Below are 25,121 nucleotides of genomic sequence, written 5' to 3'. Positions count from 1 at the left end.
ATCCATGAATTATTTTTTCACTTTTTAATGGCAAAAACTTTGCAAGGTCAAAGGGTCTCCTCTTTTGTTTGGATGTCTTGAAACTGCCCTTGGGCCACAAAAAAAAAAAAATGTCATGTCCCTAATGATCAGAGAAACTTATCAAAAGGTTGGCTTTTAATTCTTACCAGACTAGTCAAAGCTCCTCCTGGGGTTAGGCTACATGAAAGGAAAACACTACTGGAAAATGATATTACCAGGAATTTCAATTAACCTGGAAAATGGAATTCATCAGAAAATGCTATGCATCAATGTTTTTTCTCTTCTCTCTTCTAACGAAGGGATGTTCGGAAATGTGCCTGCTCTGTAGAACATTCAGTACCGGGAGGCTGCAAGGTTTTAACATTAAATTTCAGGAGGATGATGGCAACGATAAGATACCTGTGTAAATGTATTCTCAGGAATGATAAATACATGCCAGAGGCACTAACAGATTTAAGAGATTCCAAATTCGAAGTTTGTGCAGATGGCATACAAAACATAAAATTTTGTATCGATTGAAAAGTTTGGGAGGTAGACGTTTTTCTCCTGTAGGGGAAGAAGAGAGAAGTTTTCGCAAAACCGTGGTTAATATATTTTCGGTTCGGTTGGCTTTGACCACTTACGGTAGATGATGGCATAAACAGACAGGTCTGCGCTTGAATACTACATGTTATGTGCGGTCCCTCGATCAGGGTCCATCTGGTGGGTCATGTCTTCACCATTTTGTAGTCCTTGGTATTGGTATAGGACCTAAGGGACTACAATACACCTCCATGGTTACTAGGAGAAGTAATATAATTTTCTGTATGATGTTTTGCAGACAATAGGAGGGAACTAATTTTAGTGTTAAAAGTTTGTATGGCAGTTTTTGTTTCCATTGCATTTTGTCTCTTATAAAATACTACGGTTCCTGTGTACAAAAAAATAAAAATGCTGTATACAACTTGTATAATTTGGGTAGCATATAGCATAGAATTTTGCTATGAGACACTAGACAAATTTGTATTGCGGACATTATAGTTAAAATAGTAGATTAGAAACACATCAAAGTGTAGTATATTTCCTCCCTCCCTCCCCTCTGCCCTCCTCCTCCCCTCTTCCCCCTCCCCCCCATCCGCCACTGGTTCTTTTAATACATGTATGCACTATAAAAATGAGTTCAACCTCTCTTGTATTTGAGGCCAGAATCGAGAGTGTTCAGTTTGTTTAACACATATCGAATGTACCCTGCTAGTACGTGTACAGTATTCTATAGCACAGTTGTTGTTTAATACATATGTGCAAACACCCATTGCCCAATATTCAGAACATTGTCCCATTTAACAGAGATGTGATTGAACTACTGACAGATCCAGATGGATGCCGTAGACTAGAAAAAAAAAATCAATTAACAACCGAGAAAGGAATGATACCGGAATAGGGTTGATCACATCGTGAATAACATCTGTAAATTGGCCTAGTGGTACTTATGCATAGTAATGAAGTATCTTGTCTCAAAAGTATAAAGTTGAATGAAAGATGCCCGAGTATAGTCTAGTATATTATGCATTAAAGTGTGCTTCTCAAGGATCTCTCCAGCATTTGCAGTTCATTTAAATCTCGATAAAGTGGTTAAAGCTCTTCAGGTTTTGAAGGATTCTGATTAGTTAAGGAAAGAAAGCAAAATTCTACCTGCATACATGTGAGCAAAACAAGTTCTTGCCTTTAGGTGTTAGGAAAGCAAGAATGCAGGAATGGTTAGAAAAGGAACCAGGATCACTTGAAAGAAGTCGATGATAATAATTATTAAGCAGTGCTGGTGAGACAGTCCAGGGGTTAAGAAAGTCACTCTCATTAATTTGGGTTAAATTTTATAATTGTAACAATAGATGAGTACTATCAGCTACTTTAGTTTGAGTAAGATTAAAGCAGCTTAGTATAACGGTTTAGTTACACTTGGTGTGAGATAACAAGGCCAGGGGAATCAAAACTTCAAACCATCCACGTCAGCTTTTTGGTTCCTTGCTTTAGCAAAAGGAACCTATGCAGTCAGGTTGGCGTGTGTGTGTGTGTATGTATGTGTGTATGTGTGTGTGTGCGTCTGTGACACTTGCTTGGGTACGCTCTATCTCAATAAGGGAATGTTAGATTGAGGCCAAACTTGGACTATAGATCCGCCATATGGAGAAGGTGTGCCCTATTGTTTTTGGTGCCCACAAAGGTCACCAAAGGTCAGTTATGGTCCAAAAACCGAAAATATTAAAACTGCAATAACTCCCAGTGCCAATGTGCGACAAGATTGATATTTTGGGACAAGTTGTGAACTGGTTAGGGGAGCATTTTCAAACTTAACGGTCATGTGATCCGAGGTCACCAAAGGTCAATTAACGATAAAAAACTAGTATTTTTGCAATAACTTGAGAACGAAATGTCCGTTAGGGTTGGGAGTTGCCTCAATGTAATCCAATTGTCGACCCGCATCTGGGTGACCCTTGACCTCAATTTGACCTCTGGTGACCTTTTCGTGTTTTTGGGATTTTTACAGTTTTGATGCTATTTTCAGATGTCAAAGGTACCTTCTGATCATAAATGTCAATAGGTTGACCCCGTGTGACCTTTATGTGCGAAGTTATATGGGGTCAAAGTTTTTCGGTCAGAGTTAGGATGGTTGTACAGACTTTTCGTTTTGTTTTTTGGAATCAGGAGATTAAACTACATCTGAAACCAAGGTCAAAAGGTCAAAGGTCATATTAGAAAAAATGTGCTTATTTTGGGAGGAAACGAGCAAAAAAGGAAATGTTTGGTTTTGATGCTAGATTTGGATATCAAAGGTACCTTCCGATCAAAAATGTCAATTGGTTGACACCCGTGTGGCCTTCGTGTGCGAAGTTATATGAGGTCAAAGTTAATTTTCAGACATTTAATGCAACAACTCCTAGTTCCAAGGTGTGACATGGTTGATATTTTTGGACAAGTTGCAAATGGTATAGGGGAATATTTTCAAACTTAACGGTCATGTGATCCGAGGTCACCAAAGGTCAATTAATGTCAAAAAACTAGTATTTTGGGGGTAGAAAATGGGCAAGGAAAAAAATGTTTGAATTTTTATAGTTTGATGCTCTAATTTAGGTCTCATCAATCAAAAATGTCAATAAGTTGACCCAAGGTGACCTTTGTATGTTAAGTTATATGAGGTCAAAGTTAATTTTCAGACATTTAGTGTAATAACTCCCAGTGCCAAGGTGTTACACAGTTGATATTTTGAGACAAGTTGCAAATGGTATAGGGGAATATTTTCAAACTTAACGGTCATGTGATCCGAGGTCACCAAAGGTCAATTAATGATAAAAAACTAGTATTTTTTGCGATAACTTGAGAACAAATTGTCCGTTAGGGTTGGGAGTTGCTTCAATGTAATCCAATTGTCGACCCGCATCTGGGTGACCCTTGACCTCAATTTGACCTCTGGTGACCTCTGGTGACCTTTTTAGTGTTTTAGGGATTTTTACAGTTTCGATGCTATTTTCAGATGTCAAAGGTACCTTCTGATCATAAATGTCAATGGGTTGACCCCCGTGTGACCTTCGTGTGCGAAGTTATATGAGGTTCAAAGTTAATTTTCAGACATTGAATGCAATAACTCCCAGTTCCAAGGTGTGACAAGGTTGATATTTTTGGAGTAGTTGCAAATGGTATAGGGGAATAGTTTCAAACTTAACGGTCATGTGATACAAGGTCACCAAAGGTCAATTAATGATAAAAAACTAGTATTTTTGCGACAACTTGAGAACAAATTGTCCGTTAGGGTTGGGAGTTGCTTCAATGTAATCCAATTGTCGACCCGCATCTGGTTGACCCTTGACCTCAATTTGACCTCTGGTGACCTTTTCGTGTTTTGTGGATTTTACAGTTTCGATGCTATTTTCAGTTTTTAAATGTACCTTCTGATCATAAATGTCAATGGGTTGACCCCCATTTGACCTTCGTGTGCGAAGTTATTTGAGGTCAAAGTTAATTTTCACACATTTCATGCAATAACTCCCAGTGCCAAGGTGTGACAAGGTTGATTTTTTTGGACAAGTTGCAAATGGTATAGGGGAATATTTTCAAACTTAACGGTCATGTGATCCAAGGTCACCAAAGGTCAGCTAATGTTAAAAAAGTAGTATTATGGGGGAGAAAATGGGCAAAGAAAAAATGTTTGAATTTTTTACAGTCATGCTCTATTTAGGTCTCACCGATCAAAAATTTCAATTGGTTGACCTCCGGGTGACCTTTGTGTGTGAAGTTACATACAAGTTCAAAGTTAATTTTTTGACATTTAATGCAATTAAATCTCAATGCCAAGGTGTGACATGGTTGATATTTTGGGACAAGTTGTGAACGGGGTGGTGAAACATTTTGAAACTTAAAGGTCATGTCATCTGAGGTCACCATTGTTATCATATCTGTTGACACGCTTGTAGGTCTCTTATATTTCTTACATTTGCGACGCCATATTTAGATCTCAAAAGTGCCTTTTGATAAAAAATCCGATCACATTTTGTGATCACAAAAGTGCTGGCTATAGTGTTGGTTACTTTATGGGAACATGTAGGACCACAATTACTTGGATTATTTTGAGCCCAATCTTGCTTGATAATATTATGTGTATTGTCATATACCCCAAGCAAGGAACCACAGTGCCCTTGGGCTCTTGTTAATATAAAACAAATCTTTGTGATAAACAGTTCTTGAATTGGTATAAAAAGTTCCAATTTTGGGTTTAATTTGGTAGGGAACGATCTCACAAGTTACACAAAGTTGGCAGTTATTAATATGATGTTAAGTCGGTATTTAATTGTTCCTCAAGAAATGTTTATTTGGCAGGAAAATCTGGAGGATATTGATGTCGGAAATTATATTTATGTGTTCGGCTATTCGCTCTATAACTATTCAGCATAACCTAGAATGGTTAAGAAAGCCTAACGGGATCTGTGCATTATGTATATCTATACTGTATTTGCATGAGGTGTGATGAATGAATTCCAACATATAATTTAAATTATGTTAACATTACAACCATTATAAGTCTAGAAAATCAAGTATAGGCTTAAAGAAAGAAATATGACCTACTGTACATAATCTGCTATACTATATCAAAAGATCTAAATTGATATATTTTCTTCTTTTTCTTTCTTTGCAGGTCTGAGGCAGTTCCAAGCAGACAGTGTCGGTGCTGTTACAAATTTACCAAACACAGGCTCGTTGTTAATCGGAGCCAGAAACTGTTTTTTCGTCGTAGATTTAACTTATCCTTTCGCTCAACAGTTTGCGACGAAAAACTGGACGATACCTCAAGATAAAATAACGGATTGTTTAATAAAAGGAGAAGAAGAGTGGGAGTGTCAAAACTTTGTCCAAGTTATTGAATTTGATGTGGAAACTAATCGGCTCGTTGTCTGTGGAACAGGAGCCCAAGCTCCAGTATGCCGAATTTATCCGGTAGGTTCTAATTTATCTTCTGTTGTTAGCTTTGTTAAGTTTGGTTCAGATAAACTCTCTTATTTTTATTTCTTATCACACAGTAGTTGATTTACTTGATACATCCACATTATTTTTTTTTTACTTTGTTATCGGACAGTATTTTTTACTTTTCCTTTTATATATTTTAAATTTTCAGATAATAAAAATGGAACCAGTAGGAGTAATCTTAATAAAAGATAAAGCGATCCTCAATGAAGCACTTTTAAACTTTTGCCTACACCCCCCCCTCTCCAATGGCTCTGTTGCCACATATCAGAAAAATAAACAGTAAACATGAAAGCATGTAGGAAATTAAAGTATTTTTTTTGTCGGAAGTTTATACTGGGTGGACAACTGATTCCTTTCGTAGAATGAAATTCATTGAAATTTTCTCCATTTGTGCAACCAGTTTAATCATAATGTCTGCAAATTGCACGCTTAACCTGTACTGACGTCAAAGAAACGTCGCTCATCGTTTCTGTAGACTCTGCGGTTTGCTTAAATACCTGTTTCTTGGCACCCACCGTCTTGACGTGTATTACTCTGGACGGCTTTGCGATCGTCACCGATAGGTTTGACGTACGCTGAGAAACATTCACGGGGAGTGCATTCCTAAATCCATTAAAACATAATATCACAGAGTGGGGAACATACACGCAGTCATTTTGATCCCAGCCTCCGAGAAATGAAAGCCTCAATTAACGTTCCTTAAACAGGAGACTTGCCGATGGGCAGAAGCGAGTTAACGCTTCGATTGATTCCGGATTCTAAGATATAGTCCCCGAGGACTTTGCTCTTAGAAGATGCAAAGTGCCTGCTAAGTTTGCATTTGCTTCTCGATCCGTTTAAACTGTCAAAGAGTATTTTTAGTCCAAATTATTGAGAGAAGTTGAGTTCCGTAGAAAATGCAGAATAAATAACCTGATTGTGAGAGGCCATGACTTTCAATGTTTCGTTCTCCCCAAGGAGGCAAAAGGGATCATTTTCCTATAAAGGGGAGTGTGGGGGGGGGGGAAGAGTGGTTGTATTCTGAAGGTCACTGATTGGTCACTGGATTGAAGTGTTTTGTTATTTCTGATGTTTGTTATGGAGAATGTTTTGGCCACAATTGGTTTAAGTTTAGGAAATAATTATAAAAATAAAAATAATTATACAGGTGCAGTGCGAGGTATATTAAAGAAAGTGGACTTATTTACAGCTTAGTGGACAACAACGGGCGCCCGGGCTGCAATTAACCTTGATTTATTTTTAAAAATCTGCTGACACTTTGAAGTATTAATTGGAGAAATCAGTTTCTGTCTCTCATTGAGATTTCTCTCTAGGATTTCTTTTTCTTTTTTTTCATTTAAAGAATTATCCTAGTCTCGAATCAGAAGAGGAAATGGATGGGCAAAGGAAATGTCCATTTGACCCCAGGCAGCAGAGTACAGCATTATTTGCAGGTTTGTATGAAGCAACTTTTAAAATTTAGACTAAGCAAAAACAACTTCCAGTTTGCGGTTTTGTTTCATTTTTCACGCAACCAAGTTTAAATTCCAAGTATGATCTTACACATTACATGTTGAATCGGGGTGTGGGAATGTGTGGGAATGTGGGTAGATGATGTCAAAAGTGTAGGGTTTCAAGTATGGAGGTGTAAGATTGCCAGTTGTGTAGGTTGTAAAAGTGTAAATTGTAGGAGAGGTAGAAAGCCATTATGGCCGACACTTCTTGTGTATGATTTTGCGGATATATATATGTAATCGAGTGCTTTCAAAAGTTGCAACAGTTCACTTCCATACAACTATGAAACTTAGTAGTGATGGCTGTCACCCTGCATGACTTCCTTGTTGCAAAATGTTTAGACAAGTATTAATATGAACAAAGTAAAGCTGACCGAGGCATTTTTTATTGCTTGTTTGCTAGTTTCTGCGTTAATGATTGCAGAATATTATTTTTGATATTTAAGTAATCAAATTATTAAATATTTACAGAAGGAAGTAAAAGGGCGGTAGAAATAAGGCAATAAAAAGACAATTTCTTCCCACTTTCCTCAACTTACTTTCAGAGAGATTATTCCTCTGAGGAAGACTTTAAAGCCCTTTGTATTAATGTCATGTAGTCAACCTTTGTTCTTTTGTTATTGTCTTGGCTCTGATTTCTAGACTGAGGTAGGTCAGACAGCATGCTTTTATCGAAATTTGGCACTAATTTAACTGTTGACAGTTAATTCCGAGTAACTGTCTGGTTGTGACTCATAACTAAAAATAATCCCCACTAAAGGAAATATTTAAGTCAGAGATATAAGCAGTATTGCTTCCTGTGGTGACAGTTTCATGGTTAGATATCTTCAGATGGCTTGGTCTTGTTATATCGTTACAGTTCATAGATATGCCCCTTTGCCAATAAATCATTGATGTACACATATGTGCACTAATCAATTTCATCTTCCCCTGAGAGAAATAGAGGCTTAATCAGAAACAATTTTGCATCCAGAAAGTCCTACTTTTCAATTTAAGGGTTTCTGGTCGCCTGGATGAAGGGTGATCTTTGAAAGCTGTGCACAGGCTGTCCCATATTGTCAGTGACTCAATACTTCACAAGTACAGGAAATCTAAGCTGTCTAAAAAAAACATCTGGTTTTATCAAGCCCATCAAAATGCGCACAGTTACAGATGACATCAGGGTTGTGTCAACTTCAAAAACTTTGAAAATGTGAAATGTTTCATTGTGTCATGGGGAAGAAAATTACATATGTTGGATTTTTGAGGGAGCAATAAACTCTTAAGAACTGCATTAACCTTCTGACTTTAATACAATCTCAGCTTCTCAGGAAGGGATTTCAGCTTTGTGTGTAAAATTTGATGGTTTTGTCACAGCGATGCAAAGTTCCAAACCACCTCAATACTTTAATAAAATTTATAATGTTGGTTTGCTGCAACTTGTGTTGTGGAAGAGGGAGGGAGTCGAGTGAGGGAGGGAGGGTGGAGGGGGGGGGAGGTGGAGGAAAATGTATTTAATAAACACCAACACTAGGGTTAGTGAATGGAGTATGATGATAGAGACAGGGTGGGATTAATTAAAAAACTCATGGTCTGACAGACTTTACACTTCCTATGATCTATCTTTGCCTGTTATTAAATTTGCATATGTTCTAAGAATACAGGGTCTTATAGTTTATATAACCTTTTAAAACATGGTTCAACCCAATGTGGGCGGGTGGGCCTTTCATACAGTACATGATCTTGGCATTGTGTACAGTACAGTGATTATGGAGGTTGCAAGTGACAGTATCTGGGAAGAATATCCTCGTGGATGGAGGATGTAGGTGCGATATTCTTGTATCATATCTGTGTTGATATTTTTCTATGTATACATTTTGATTCGTTAACAGATAGGGCCTTATATACAGCAACCGTAGGAGACTACTCCGGTCGGGATTCCTTGGTCTATAGAAGTAGCGTCGGCCAGTCGGATATCGTCGAGTTGAGGAGTCGAGAAGCTGATGCCAAGTGGTTCAATAGTGAGTAAATTCCCTCCACTTAACTTTTCTAAGTAATCTCACTTTTTCTATAGATTGGCCCCTAAACACATTCCATATGATAAGTTGACTGTGATCACATGGTTTATTAAAATTACTCTTAAATTCTTAGCAGTCTGTAAAACTTTGGAGGAACATTACAACTCCTGACTAACTATCTTTAGTTTGAAGTTCTCATGCCTCTCTGTGTTCCTCTTGTATACTGTCTTATCCCTCTCCTCCTCCCTTTACCCCCCTCCCCCCTCTCTTACCTCCACATGTCCACTCCAAGCTTTAGCTAGGTCATAGAACATGAATAATCCTGCCATTGGCAAAAACAATCTTTACAACCAAAGTGTTTCGCAGACTCAAAATTCTCCAAACAGACCGAACAGATTGTGTGGTAAACCATGACCCGTGTCCTTTTAAGCTAAAAAGCATATTTACTTTTTTGAAGTTAGTGTACAAAGGTAGTGTAGTGTTTGACATGATTTCACCAGAGCAATATCCAACTCCCCTCCTTCCCCCCACCTGAACATTTCAAGGAACTCTTATCTTTCAAAAACACAAACAAACAAACAAAACAATGCTCTTGTAAAGTTCAAGGAAGAGGTAAATCTCAATAGGTGTGTACATATTTGTTTAATGAGCAGTGTTGTTCGTGACTTTGTTGATTTCTTGGTGTGGCTGTGGCCTTTGAATCTGGGCCTGTTTTGATCTTTGATCATTGATTATAGTCTCAAACAAAAACATCGATTGGAGATTATAAGATTTATTATCACAACCAAACTGGATAAAGCAAGACGACCGTAAGACTATTTAACTTTGGGTTTGTTGTTTTGGTTCATTTGTTTATTTGTTTGTTATGTGTTCCAAATTTGTTTTGATCCCTCTCAAAGGGTATCTGAGAACTAATGAGAGATGTTTATTCATTTCTTCTTCTGAATATTTTTTTTTTTAGAAAGCTTATAAATGTTTTGACAAAAACAACTGACCTTTACAGGAACAGTGAGCAAATTTAGAAGAAAACCCTTTAGCTTTCATTTGTGTGTGTGTGTGTTGCTTTGTGTATAACTCCTTAAAATACCCTTAGTCATGTGATGTGTACAACTCAACAGTAAAAAGGGTCCAACTCTAAAAATCCATTACACAAAATATCAATGAAGACCGTGATGTGAAATTTTGAGAGAATAAGCTCTGATGAGACGAGATTAAAGGAAGCGATCAAATGTAAGGGGTCAGTTTACATTCTCATATGCATTGTGATTGTTATGTAACATCTGGCATCATCCAATCACAACACATCTTTACTATTACTCATTACTACAGTTCCCCAGATATCTACACACAACTGCTGCACTACTCGCACTGAACTGAGAACTGATGATAAAGTATACCTCTTCTTCTTTTTGCCCCTTTCTTGCAGGTCCTACCTTTATCCAGTCTTTTGAAGTCGATGAATGGATTCTAGTCTTTTTTAGAGAAATAGCAGTGGAACATGTCAACTCTGGCGACGTAAGTTCAAGCCCCAAGATCGCATATTTATAAAAAAAAAAAAAAATTAGATTCTTAGTGTTGAGGGCTGTGTCTCTACTTGCTAGTCTAATGAGGGGGGGGGGGGTGGGTGGGGAGGACCAAGAAAGAGCAAATTACTCTCAAAGTGAAACTGCTTGATTGGACATTGCAAATTTTGTACTGTACGTATCATGTTAGAGATCGTATCATGGTATATTATGGTTCCCCATTTTTGGTTCCTTGCTTTTTGCAAAGCAAGGAACCTATGCGTTCAACTTGGCGTGTGTGTGTGTGTGTGTGTGTATGTGACGCTTGGCTTGTGTACACGATATCTCAATAAGGAAATGATGTATCATGATCAAACTTGTTGGGTGGATAGCCCATAGTGAGAGGAAGATCCCTATTGTTTTTGGTGCCCGCAAAGGTCACCAAAGGTCAGTTAGATGCCAAAAACCAATATATTAAAAACAGCAATAACTCCCATTGACAGGGTCCGACATGGTTGATATTTTGGGAGTAGTTGTGAATGGGGTAAGGGATCGTTTCCAAACATAACGGTAATGTGATCGAAGGTCAACAAAGGTCAATTAATGATAAAAAACTAGTATTTTTGCAATAACTTGAGAACAAAATGTCCGTTAGGGTTGGGAGTTGCTTCAATGTTATCCAATTGTCGATCCGCATCTGGGTGACCCTTGACCTCAATTTGACCTCTGGTGACCTTTACTTGTTTTTGTGGATTTTTACAGTTTTGATGCTATTTTCAGATGTCAAAGGTACCTTCTGATCATAAATGTCAATAGGTTGACCCCGTGTGACCTTTATGTGCGAAGTGATATGGGGTCAAAGTTTTTCGGTCGGAGTTAGGATGGTTGTACAGACTTTTCGTTTTGTTTTTTGGAATCAGGAGATTAAACTACATCTGAAACCATGGTCAAAAGGTCAAAGGTCACATTAGAAAAAATGTGCTTATTTTGGGAGGAAACGAGCAAAAAAGAAAATGTTTGGTTTTGATGCTAGATTTGGATATCAAAGGTACCTTCCGATCAAAAATGTCAATTGGTTGACACCCGTGTGACCTTCGTGTGCGAAGTTATACGAGGTCAAAGTTAATTTTCAGACATTTAATGCAACAACTCCCAGTTCCAAGGTGTGACATGGTTGATATTTTTTGACAAGTTGCAAATGGTATAGGGGAATATTTTCAAACTTAACGGTCATGTGATCCGAGGTCACCAAAGGTCAATTAATGTTAAAAAACTAGTATTTTGGGGGTAGAAAATGGGCAAAGAAAAAAATGTTTGAATTTGTATAGTTTGATGCTCTATTTAGGTCTCATCAATCAATAATATCAATAAGTTGACCCAAGGTGACCTTTGTATGTTAAGTTAAATGAGGTCAAAGTTAATTTTCAGACATTTAGTGTAATAACTCCCAGTGCCAAGGTGATACACAGTACATATTTTGAGACAAGTTGCAAATGGTATAGGGGAATATTTTCAAACTTAACGGTCATGTGATCCGAGGTCACCAAAGGTCAATTAATGATAAAAAACTAGTATTTTTGCGATAACTTGAGAACAAATTGTCTTTTAGGGTTGGGAGTTGCTTCAATGTAATTCAATTATCGACCCGCATCTGGGTGACCCTTGACCTCAATTTGACCTCTGGTGACCTTTTCGTGTTTTGTGGATTTTTACAGTTTCGATGCTATTTTCGGATGTTAAAGGTACCTTCTGATCATAAATGTCAATGGGTTGACCCCCGTGTGACCTTCGTGTGCGAAGTTATATGAGGTCAAAGTTAATTTTCACATATTTAGTGCAATAACTCCCAGTTCCAAGGTGTGACAAGGTTGATATTTTTGGAGTAGTTGCAAATGGTATAGGGGAATATTTTCAAACTTAACGGTCATGTGATACAAGGTCACCAAAGGTCAATTAATGATAAAAAACTAGTATTTTTGCGATAACTTGAGAACAAATTGTCCTTTAGGGTTGGGAGTTGCTTCAATGTAATCCAATCGTCGATCCGCATCTGGGTGACCCTTGACCTCAATTTGACCTCTGGTGATCTTTTCGTGTTTTGTGGATTTTTACAGTTTCGATGCTATTTTCAGATGTTAAAGGTACCTTCTGATAATAAATGTCAATGGGTTGACCCCTGTGTGACCTTCGTGTGCGAAGTTACATGAGGTCAAAGTTAATTTTCAGACATTTAGTGCAAAAACTCCCAGTTCCAAGGTGTGACAAGGTTGATATTTTTGGAGTAGTTGCAAATGGTATAGGGGAATATTTTCAAACTTAACGGTCATGTGATACAAGGTCACCAAAGGTCAGCTAATGTTAAAAAAGTAGTATTTTGGGGGGAGAAAATGGGCAAAGAAAAAATGTTTGAATTTTTACAGTCATGCTCTATTTAGGTCTCACCGATCAAAAATGTCAATTGGTTGACCTCCGGGTGACCTTTTGTGTGTGAAGTTATGTATACAAGTTCAAAGTTAATTTTTAGACATTTAATGCAATTAAATCTCAATGCCAAGGTGTGACATGGTTGATATTTTGGGACAAGTTGTGAATGGGGTGGTGGAACATTTTGAAACTTAAAGGTCATGTCATCTGAGGTCACCAATGTTATCATATCTGTTGACACGCTTGTAGGTCTCATATATTTCTTACATTTTCGATGCCATATTTAGATCTCAAAAGTGCCTTTTGATCAAAAATCCGATCACATATTGTGATCACAAAAGTGTTGGCTATAGTGTTGGTTACTTTATGGGAACATGTAGGACCACAATTACTGGGACTATTTGAGCCTAATCTTGCTTGATAATATTATGTGTATTGCCATATACCCCAAGCAAGGAACCACAGTGCCCTTGGGCTCTTGTCACTAAGTTTTTCAATCAGTGAAATGGTTGTTTTTCTCACATTTATTTCAGTATCTATGTTAATATCATCAGCTTATTAAGTTTTTTTTTTTTCTTTTAACCAAACAATATTTAAAAAAACCTTGATAACATTATCCAAGGACAAATTGTTAATTTACTGTAGATTTCATGTATTTCTTTCAAAAGTAACTTTGTGTTGTTGTAATCCGAGCTGAGTAACAATTATGAAGAAGAAGGTTAGGTTACTATCAACAATTCAACAAAACATTGAGTACTTCAATCATCCACAGTTGGATGATGTTAAAAAGGAAAAGAAAAAAAACTTGCTTTATGGCAATTTTTTTCTTCTTCAGAAATTAGCAGAAATGTTACTTAATCTCATCCATACCCATAGAAGGGCAAGTTTGGGTTCTGTGCTTAAAACAACTTGACCTCAATTCGAAAGGTCATTGTCTTGTTTGCTCTAAAAGCCCTCTAAGGCAAAGGAAGATTATTTTGTTATGCCACAAGTCTAGGCTTTCATTTTATGTCAGAGGACATGTGCTGGCATTTTAGGCTTTCAGCAAGTGAAAAAAAGGCAGGATAGAAAGGGGGGGGGGGGGGGGGGAGAGAGAGTACTGTTGGCTGTGATTTATAACCTGTCAGAATCAATCTTGAGTTGTAGGAGGAAATAGGCCTAGGATCAGTTAACCACTCAAATCCTAGATGCGTGGTGACAGGACCTAAAGTATCATTGCAGATTTAAATGAAAAGTGTACCCCCTAAACTAAATCTATCAACAAATTGCAATGCCCTTTGGTTTTCCTTTGGGGATTTGAAAAAAAAAAGATTTTTTTTTCTCACAATTTGCACAGTTTCTTGCATTTATTCTAGTTAGATTACCCTCCCCCCCCCTTCTGATGCCCCTGTGTTACTACGCTCCATTAACTTTCAATTTACATTGTATCTCATTTCGTTCGCGCTTTACCTCTCAGAATGTTCATAATCTCTTCGTAATAGTACTTCGTTTGTCTCACCTCATTCGTCCTGGACCGGTGTTTCACAACCTCCTCTCTTTCTGTGTCAAAGTTGATCAACATTTATTAGCTCATGTCTCGGTGCTGGGAATATCAGATTTTTCAATTCTATTTTAGCTGAGATGTATGTATGCGTAATTTGAATGTTCGTCGTTTGTGACGGTGCTAATGTTGTCTCCCTCCTCCCTCAGGCAATATATGCCAGGGTCGGCAAAGTCTGCAAGTCTGACCTGGGCGGAGCGTACATCCTGGAAGAAAAATGGACCACGTACCAGAAGGCACGACTCAACTGTTCATTTCCTGGAGCGTATCCATTCTATTTTAATTATTTACGTAAGTTTGCGAAAACCTTGATTTTGCTTCCGGCCCCGTTCCTGCCACCCTTAAGTCCGCCCCCCCCCTCCTCCCCTCCTATCAAAGTTTTCCGCAGTCTTCTGTCAGCGTTTTATTCAAAACCTCTGGACAGAGCCTAAAGGTTTGGTATTTGTCAGAAGGTTTGACACCTGGATTTGGGAGGGTTGAGTAATTATAGTAAGAGTAATAGGATCCCTAATAAGTGTTTATGTAATATTGAATTCCTCTAGATACTAAGGACACTCTGTTATCATAAGTTTCTCCATTCTTGTTTAAACAAACCTCTCAAAGAATATTTTAAGTGGGATATCTTCTTAAGTTTTTTTTCGAATGTAAAAAACCTTGACCCCAAAATGAGAGTCATTTTCATGGTAAGCTTCTGTTGGCAATCGTCTCCATAACTGACCTGAATTATTTTGTTATTGTTTGCAGAGGATGTATGGATGGTCGGTGAAGGAGATGAGAGGATGTTTTACGGTGTCTTCAGCACAGGAGAGTAAGTATTCACCTCCATTCTCTACCATTCGGTCCAACTTGTGTTTTGTTTTCTCCGAAGTTAAATTTAATTGTTGTGTTGTGTAATGCAATATATATATTGTAAATTCTGCAACGATACCCAAACAAGTTTTTCATTCACAGCAACAACGAAGGAGTTCAGTTTCGCAGGACAACAAATCTAACTAAAATTTTGAGGGGAATTTTCTTAGATGGTTTAACCCATGGTGTATGCTACATATACATGTATTATGAGATACATGGAAGTTTGCTTGTAAGGTGTGGTGCACTCACTAACCCTGCAGGGGATTTGTGTTGCCAAATTGCCACGGTTTCTGGAAGGTTATAAGGTTATGTTATGACTCTTTTCGTCCATGCTAATGTCTTTAACTCCTGTGTTCTCTTCACATTTTGTTAGACACGAGATTCCAGGCTCTGCTGTTTGTGTTTTCGATATGCAAGTTATCCGGGAGATATTTAACGAAGGCCAGTTCAAGACACAGAATTCTGGTAACTGGTATGCGTTGCCGAGGGATATGGAAAAGAAGCCAAGACCGGGCAATGTAAGTAGTATCCCATATCGACTCACCCTTTACAACTTTTCACCATAAAAAATAAGGATGAATATTTGTTGCAGTAATATTCCAAAGAATTTAATATTGGTCAAATTTTTTGTCCTTTCTAGTATTAGATTTTCGATCGGGTACAAATCGCCCAGAATTTCTTCCTTTGTTGAATTGACACGACAGAATTAAGGTAGAAAGAAAAAAACAAACACATGTAAATATGTATATTAAAGTGTTGTTGTTATTATTATAATGTTTCTCACTGTTTATGTATTTATATTTTTGTCTTCTCAGTGTTCCTTAGATTCCAAGAGGCAGTCGGATGATAATTTGGAGTTTATAACGAGTCATCCCCTGATGGACCAAGCGGTCCCTAGTTACGGGGATCCGTACCCCATATTTGATCTGACGCGAGCAGACTACAGGCTGACCCAGATAGCAGTTTACAAACAGACGGGCAAAGATGGAATTCTATATAACATCATATATTTAGGAACAGGTACAAATCACAAACAGGTTTTGTTAAATTCCCCCCCTTCCCCCCTCCCCCCCCTCCCCCCCCCTTCCAAAAAAAAAAAAAGAAGAAATCATCATGTCGATACGTTTGCAATTGAGTAGTCGTGTTTAAGGTTTCTTGGGGTGTTGCTAGAATCATTTAAAGTGAACACTTTCACTCTGGTTCTTCTTTCTTAAGCATCCACTTCTGTGTAAACTGGTCAAATGTAAAGCCCAAAGTGGTGCTCCCTCTTGCTGTATCTGTAAAGGGAATTCAAAGTTGTGTAGTAAGTAAGAAAAGAAAACAGAACATTATATTTTTCGTTTTGTATCTTCATCATTGCTTACCATTGCTGTTAGTATAAATCATCATCATTATCAACACAGCAAATACTGTTTAATAAGAGAGTGAGTTACATCCTGTGATGAACAATTCAAGATCATTCATGCTCATTCAATGTCCTTTGAGCAGAGTCTTTCAACATCAGAACATTAAATTAATAATCAAGTCACATCCTAATGGAAAGAAAAAGGAAAGACAAAGGTTAAGAGATAATGTGTTGATGGCAAAGGATGTTTGTTATAACTGCAGGGTAAGATGTAATAGCCCCAAAATAAACAAGTATTTTCTTGCCGTAGCCGTTGATGTACAAAAGCAGGAGCCAGAAATTTGACCCTGGCTTCCAGAAACAGTATTGTGAGACTAGCAAGGAATTCCCTCAATACTTGCAGCGTTACAACGTTGACTAAATTTCTTCAAGATGTGAAGATAATCGCATGTAGCTAAATGTTTCTCTAACATGCATGAAATATGAAATTCAAAGTGCGGGAACAGGTTTCTGAAATAGCGCTCAATAGTCCAGCGAGATTCCTTCCCAGATAAATGTTATCCGCTCCATTTTTTTACATGATTCTATGACTATTTTTTCTACTTTGTCTGCTTTTCTAACCAAACAGAAAACGGATTAGTATTGAAAGTAGTCCTCATTCCCGATGGGGACAAGTTTAGGTCGAACCTCCTGGAGAAAATTTACGTCACTCCTCGGGACTGCCAGGAGAGGGTCAAGCAGCTAGAGGTCATCAGAACAATATCGGCACAACACGTTGAGAAGGATGTGTTAATGGTGGTGACGAATAGCTCAGTGATAGAGCTCCCTCTACATAGATGTGATAACTACACATCAAGATGGTAAGCGGGAGAGAGAGAGAAGTAATACTTGAAAATTGTTATCCCCAATCTTTGAATAATAATTTATCCAATCTTTGTTTAATCATTTTTGGACTGGTTTTAAACTATATACGGGCATGGCTTTAGAAAAAGATGTGTAACCCTTTGTACCAGTTTGTAGAGAGCGCCCTCAGTACATGGCTGTATTAAGCCTAGCTACTTGTGCATTCTTCTCGCGGAGGAAAACCTCGAAACATGAAACATTTATTTCTTATAAATTTTCTTGTGAAACTTACACAATAAGTACTTCAAACTCAAGATTTTTTTAGATATTTTTTTATGATTAATTAAGAGTCACATGTTAATAGCAAAGCCTCAGTTATGAAACAGGCACATGTACAGCATAATATGGTAGGCATGTATAAGCCTAAGCTAGCTATAGCCAGCCAATTCCTACTTTGTCATTGGTACAGAAGGACTCTTGCTGTCGCAAGAAGACAATCATGCAGGTAGCAGAATGGTAACTCAGGTCAAGTCTATTTGAAGGAGGATAATATGATGCGTTATTATACCTTTGTATATATATATATATATATCTATATAACAAATTTGTCTTTCACCTTGTTAATGTTTGCCCCGTTCTTTGTCCTTGCAGTGCCTGTATACAAGATCCATTCTGCGTCTGGAATAACATCGGTGAAAAATGTTACGAGTTCGAATTGGGCAAAAACGAATTGTGAGTTTATATCTTGGTCCTGTCTTTGCTTATTTTTGTTAAACTATAAAATAATTGGTTTTGCTCTGCACAGCAATTAATTTGAAGTGGCTATGTGTATGAAGGATAATCAAGCATTCTTTTACATCAAAGTTGCACCTTTTTTTGGGGGACTTTTGAATTTTATTTGGTTTTGTTGTCCTCAGTGAAGATTAAAACATCACTCCAATCATTATGCTGGAAAAGTTAACCCAGAATGAATAAGTACTTTTAGCTTACTCCACAAACTTGCCAGCAATCTGTGAAATGAACAAAAGACTGTCTTTCTATACCGAGTGCAATTGGTAGATGCAGTAGGAAAGTTCTGTGTAATATTTCCCCAAATTTTAGGAAAAACAGTCCAAAGCTGTTAATTTGCAACCTTATATGTATTTACTGGACGTAATGTTTCATTGAACACTCGTAGGCCTGCTTTATTAAATACAAATGGACAAAATGTATAATAGTGGAATATGATTAGGTTATAAATGAAGGTTACTTCTTCATGAGAACTGGTTTGCAGTTAATTGATTTGATTAGATAACGGAAATTATCCTTATTTTGTCTTGTATAATTACATTTCCTCTGGCCCAAGCCGGAAAGCTTACGGTCAGGACGGTGTCTCGTTCTGGCACAAATTCTCTTTGTTGATTGGGATGTCGTTTATGAACTCTGATTTCCTTTTAAATTTACAGCGATGATCAAGAGGTAACAAATATACAAGAATGTGAAGGTGAGTAATCCTAGGGCTTACTTAATTAACTTAATTAAGGTTCGGTTTGGACATTCACCTTTGTTGTCGATGGGAAGAGGTGGGTCGTGGGGAGGGGGGGTGGATTAATGGTGATTGTGGGGGGGGGAGATGTCTGACTTGCTTGTGTGTGTGACCTTATTTGATAGGTAGAGATTAACAGGTGGAGTTATCAATTATACAGGAAGGATATGACAGTTATGAAAGGAGGGACATAACTAGTTATGTAACCTTTATGATACAAGGAATATGTTAGATCTGACTTTGATATTGATGAAGAATAGTTTACCGTAGGCAAGTGTGGATCCAGGGTAGGGCTTTAAACCCCCTACCCTGTGCCCTATCTTTAACTTAACACAAAATATTATAAGTAGTTATTAGCACCGCCATGAGTATAACCTAAATATGCCATTGCACAACTAAAGTGATAATCAATCCTGGGGTGGGGGAGGGGAAAGTCTTTAGAACCCCCCCAGAGCTTTGAACAATCCCAGAGCCACACCCCCTCCTTTCTAAAGTCCTGGTAGCTGTTAGTTGCCACTCAAGGACCTTAATTCCACTCTTAACATAGGATCTGTTCCTGACAAGGTTTATCTTGACACAGACCAAAGTAGCTGTTTAATATAAATCAAGACGGATTTGCCTTGATGTGCGTGTAGAGAACTAGGATCTTTGAATAAACAAATACAAAAAAACAAATACCAGGCTAGGTGAAAGGCTAGACAAACATTTGGAATATGTTGATACAATGTGTCGGAGACGTGCAGAACACATCATTTAATTCCTTATAGTTTAATTTCTTCATCTCTTCTTACTTCCACAATTCCGTGTCCGTCATTCATTGGATTCTCTTCATCAGAAATAGGTAAGTCTCTACAGATGTCCTTAAACCTATTACGCCATTGATCTTTAATTAGTATTACGTTTAAAAAAAAATTATTATCTCCTTTGAGGAGAGTAATTTTCTCCCAGCATCTGCCAAATTTCAAATTTGACAGGAAACGATATAGATTAATGATTCTGTGCACGTTGAACAGAAATTATTTCGACAGTGCATAGAACTTGATATCCTTCCATCACAGAAACATCCAGTAAGATGTGTGTGTTTCGATTCATTGGTCTTTTAGAACCATTTTTTTTCTCAAGTCCTAGAACCTGCAGTGTTAGATCATAACCAGTACACTTAACACTAGACTGAGAAGAGAGATATAATGTTTTAGAAACTGCAATTGTTGATTCTAATTAGGCCCATGATATTAATTTGACAATTAATTACATGAAGTAGACAAAACAGTTCGAGATATTTTAGAAACCACACTTCTCCGTAGCTAACATCTCTCCCTCCTCTCCTTGCCTTCACATTTCTTAACAAATCACCCTCACAGGTTTCAGTTACACCCTCTCTCTCATCTAAAACTAATCACCCCCTCTCTCTAATCAATTTTCTCACCTATGTATTTATTCTTCTTCACCATGCTTTTATATTAGTCAAACGCAAAAGAGTGTAACTTCCTCATATCCTATTTCATATATATATATATATTCATATATATATATATATTTATATATTTATATATATAAATCCATATATATATATATATATATATGCACACATTGGTGTATATTAATGATCACTATACCACACTTTAAATTTTTGTTGTTGCCTCTTTGCAAAAAGTAGTGGCAATCCTCAGAAGTTCATCATATCTTTGCAGCCTATGCAAAGAGCTTTTTTAAGGTTGCTATGTATCTCACTAAGTATTGTTAATACCTATGTCATACATATATCTGCCTATCATTCTGTTGTGCAAAAACAGCATCGCAATCATTCATTGGTACGGGGAATGCTTTCACTGCACTGATAGTGGAACAAACATACACCTAGCACCTCTTTGAAACAAGTCTCATGTTCGCTGAGCAGCCTTGCATTCATCTATTTTTGGCAATATCCCAAATCTTAAAGCCATTCGTTCCCGGCAAAGAGAGACACCCTTACAGAATTTTACAGATTCTCAGAGACAAAAGTGCCCCAACACTTGATATTCATTTTGAGATTTACCTCAGATTGCTGCTGCCCGGCAAAAAAACGTGTGTGGAAATTCAATCCCCATAAGCATGTGCTCCTGAAACGCTAATTCCAGAAGCAGAGATTCGATGGTATTTTGTAGGAGGATGATAAGCAAAACAGCCAAGCCTAATTAAGTGTAGAGTCAATCCCCCGGACACTACTCCATGTTGTGTCTGCGTTTCGTCGCGATGTTTTCCTGCCTTCCTACATTCAACCCTTGGGCCGTCTCCATCGAATGAGAAGCGTTTTCAGTTTCAAGCGTCTGGGGTAGAATTTCTTTCAGATCTTTGATCAAAAGCAATCCTTTAAAAAAAGGTAAAAAGTCTGGTACTTAGGTACTCAATCAGCTCATATTTGTATCCTAATATCATGCAGTAACACCGAATGCCCCTGTTGATAAAAATATCCCACCCTTAAAAAACAAAATGCCTGCGATACTGGAAAAGGGTGTTAAGTTTCACTCCTTTGCGTCACTTCCAGAGAAATTTGCATTTTCGGCATCGATGGATGCTTGAGAAAGCCTTGCAGAGACATTTATCTAATGAATGTGTCTTAGCAAGTTGAATTCAGTAACAGTGGCTGCCATGGGATGGGGGTGGCACCCATAAATCAATAACGTCGGGAAAAGGATAATTCTCCGACTGTTGATTTTTGAGGCAAAAAAAGACTCAGCTGTTTATAAAACCATCCAGCCCTGCTATCTGCTGTAGAGTTGCAACGTAGTGTGCTTTCGTATTAGACGAGCCAGTGCAAATATTTATTCTTTTTCGTATGCATGAGACTATTGTCATTATATCAAGAGTCTGTTTTGATGATGATGCTGCCGGGCTTTAGAGTCTATTCTTCTATCGACTTCTCTCAAATTCAAGGGGTCAGTAGAGGTGGGAGCAGGGAGAGGGGAAAACATACCATGGAGAATAACTTCCAAATGATGGAAGTGTGTTTGTGAAAGAAGACATAGTTTCATGGATATCCATAAATGATGTTCTGAAGCAAACAAAATATGATTGAGAACAGTTTGTTTTGTTATTGTTAGTGTTAGTAGCTGTCCGAACCCCACAGAAAGCGGTTGGTTGGATTTGCAAGGCAACCACAATGTGACGCACATACATTAATACTTTTCAGTTAACTGTACTGTAGCAATTACTTGTTTTGGGGCAAGAAATGTTTTACTAACGAGCAATATAACTGTAGCTGTATATATCGAACCAGCAAGATCATAATGTTTGTAGGTTGCACTGTCAAGACATTGTGTAAGCTCACTGTGGTTGAATTATGTTATAATCAGCAGCTAACCAACCCTGACCAGCCCTCAGCTGTGTGTTGATTAATATCTATGTCTTGTATTGTATATGGAAGAAGAAGGTACATTACTTAGGGTTCACCATGTCATCCTAACAGTTATTATAGAGTACTGGGCTATTGGCTGGAATATTTCTGTACATGATAAACCCAAACCTTCCCAAGATGTCTTCAGAGTTTTTGTACACGTCAAAAATTAAAATCGTAACGAATACCTAAAAGAAAATTTGAAAGATGAGTAAAGGACAAACGAAAGAGAGACCCTCTGCTGATAAACTAGTAATTGTAATAAAAAATGATGAATTGCTCGTAAGAATTTTGGACAGTTTCAAGCAAGTGGTTTGCAGTGTTCAGGTTTATTGATTTTGATGGCATAAATCTTTGTGATCTCTTCCCAGTGAAAATTGACATAAAGAAAGACTACTGCTCAAAATGCTTACATTTCATATCTCCCTTGTCTCAATTTTTTTTTTCTCGATGTAAATTCTCTCTAAAATTGTTTAACGTGGGATTCAGTGAAGTGGAAGCTTGTGTGGGGGAAATGAGAACAATAAATTTGTCAAATTCTTGTCAACTTTGTGAGTGTATCGTCAAGTAATGCTAGGAGTTTTTCCCTACTGTCTGATTAGATTATGTTCCTACACTGTGGTTACCATGGTAACACATCTTTTCATCAGCTGCTTCGAGTCACTCTGTAATCATCACGGCATTTTGCGTCAACGACATCCGTCGGAATCTATATATCGCTTCCGGCCTTCTCTAATTCCCATTCATTCACGTCATATTTGTCACATGCTTTTGTCAGAAAATGTTTCATAATGCTTCATTGTCTTTCATTACATCTTTTGTCTTTTGTATTATCTACATTTCTACATTGTTGTTCGTACCATCACTCATTTTAACACCTGTGTCTTGTCTTAGGGAAGCATTTTGACATGTCTTTCTTAATACTGATAAGAGTTTGGTACTCTTGTGTGTTCAGTTCATTAATATGGTTTTGCATTATTGTTATCATGCAAATAGCATTAGTGTTATGCTAATAAGTATTAATAGTGTTAATCTAATAAGTATTAATAGTTTTATGCTAATCAAAAGAATCGGAATGGTGAATGGAAAATTAACCTGCAATCTCACCTATTAATGAATCAAATATAACATTTTGAATATAATTTCTAACAAAAATGTGTTCTAGTTTTGTATGGTTCACCATAACCAGATTCAACAGTGTAAAAAAAACATAGTCAACCAAAAAAATCAAACAAAGCTGGGGATACCTGCTATTCAAAGTACAATTCAGAAGGCAAATGAAAGTTCATTTAGAGCTGCATGTTCGTTTGGAACTAAGGAATTCAATTTCTAGTCTTTACATGAAGGATGAAACTACTGGGCAGTTAATATTTGCTTGTAAAGGATCGAGCACAAGGATCTATTGGTGAGGCTGAAGATTCTCAATAACATAGGAATATAACTTGACTAGAATGACTCCAAAACAAATGCAAAATACTATTTTATAAGGAGATGGTGGTAGAGGAACTTGGTGGGGGGGGGGTGAGGGGAAGGGGAGCAAGATAAGGGAGATAAGTGATGTTACTTTTCTTGCATTTGAAGTTGTAGAATATTCATTTCTTGTCATAATGAAGCTGATAGATTTATATGCAATAGAAAATAAGAAATTTTTCATCAAAATTCCATATAAATTTGCTCTGTTCGCAGTATTTCTAAAAACCTGATGTTCTTCACCAAATTGCTAGTATAGTGTATCCTGCCAATTAGATGCTGTCTCTTTCGTGCCCACGTTTATTGCTATTTATGAAAATTGAAGAGATAATCCATATGACGTAGCAAATATAAGCTAGTTTAAAAAAAATATGTATATCATTTCATGTTTTTCTCAGCATGGATATTTTTTTTCACATTTGCTTGAAAATAACATTGGACCTTGAAATAATAATAACCTCTTTGAATTGTGCCAAAAAAATTGTCTGTCTGGTCCACGGTTTTACACTAACTCCTCTAATTCTTGTGGTTTATGTGAGATCTTTTTCATTTGGAAATTACAGATATTTTGTTGGAATCCGTTATGATTTTGATAACAATGATTGCAGTTTCTATAACAAGATTAACTATGAAAATATTTTTGTGTAACCTATATAATAATAATAATAAACAAATATGATAAATATGCTTGGAAGGAGTAGTTCGGGAGGGGGAGGTTCTTTTACCCTGTTTTTCTCAAGTGTAATGCATGATAGGGTTGCATATGTCAATACTGCAAAATTTTTTTTTAAAAATTATTTCATAATTCCATCTGTTTTTGGCACTGATAGCATTTTGGTTATAACCTCCATGCATTTTTGAGTTTTTTTTCTTCTGAGTTTTTCATTCCTATTTTTTAAATTGTTAATTTATATTTTGAGAGTGCATGTGTCATTTAGATGTGTTGACATTTCATCTTATGAAATCTTTTGGTTTGATCTTTTATTTTGATTAAGCGGTCCAAACTTGCAGTGTGTTTAGTCTGTAGGCTGGTTCTTGTTTATATGTGTTTGCGGCAGAAGTGTTGTTGTTGTTTTGTATCCAGTCCAACATTCAGCTGGAAAAACTGATTCCAAACTTAGATTCCAAACTCGTTGGAAATTCAAATGAAGATTTTGTTTATCGAAGCTTAAATTGTGTAGCCGGAGGAGGAGTACGTTGGTATGTGGGGTGAATATTGACTAGTTGGTGAAATTGTTATAGC

At 37.2% G+C, this 25,121-nt stretch overlaps 1 protein-coding gene across 2 annotated transcripts in view; it reads left to right on the top strand.

Moving 5' to 3' along the window:
- LOC139978160 (semaphorin-1A-like) overlaps positions 1-20,903 on the top strand; it is an 81,201-nt gene extending 60,298 nt beyond the window's left edge. For both annotated transcript variants that reach the window (XM_071988067.1, XM_071988066.1), the window contains 12 exons: positions 5,186-5,484; positions 6,857-6,947; positions 8,879-9,007; positions 10,431-10,519; positions 14,620-14,761; positions 15,215-15,278; positions 15,696-15,840; positions 16,138-16,342; positions 17,296-17,527; positions 18,162-18,242; positions 18,956-18,993; positions 19,871-20,903. In XM_071988067.1, coding sequence (XP_071844168.1) covers positions 5,186-5,484; positions 6,857-6,947; positions 8,879-9,007; positions 10,431-10,519; positions 14,620-14,761; positions 15,215-15,278; positions 15,696-15,840; positions 16,138-16,342; positions 17,296-17,527; positions 18,162-18,242; positions 18,956-18,993; positions 19,871-19,917 — 1,562 coding nt within the window. In that variant the 3' untranslated portion in view covers positions 19,918-20,903. The remainder of the gene's footprint in view (positions 1-5,185; positions 5,485-6,856; positions 6,948-8,878; positions 9,008-10,430; positions 10,520-14,619; positions 14,762-15,214; positions 15,279-15,695; positions 15,841-16,137; positions 16,343-17,295; positions 17,528-18,161; positions 18,243-18,955; positions 18,994-19,870) is intronic.
- The last annotated feature ends 4,218 nt before the right edge of the window (positions 20,904-25,121 follow it).

This window comes from Apostichopus japonicus, chromosome 13 (assembly GCF_037975245.1).
Source record: "Apostichopus japonicus isolate 1M-3 chromosome 13, ASM3797524v1, whole genome shotgun sequence".
NCBI lineage: Eukaryota > Metazoa > Echinodermata > Holothuroidea > Aspidochirotida > Stichopodidae > Apostichopus > Apostichopus japonicus.
Note: the sequence above shows the minus strand (reverse complement) of the source record. Positions and strands in the feature narration are given on the sequence as shown.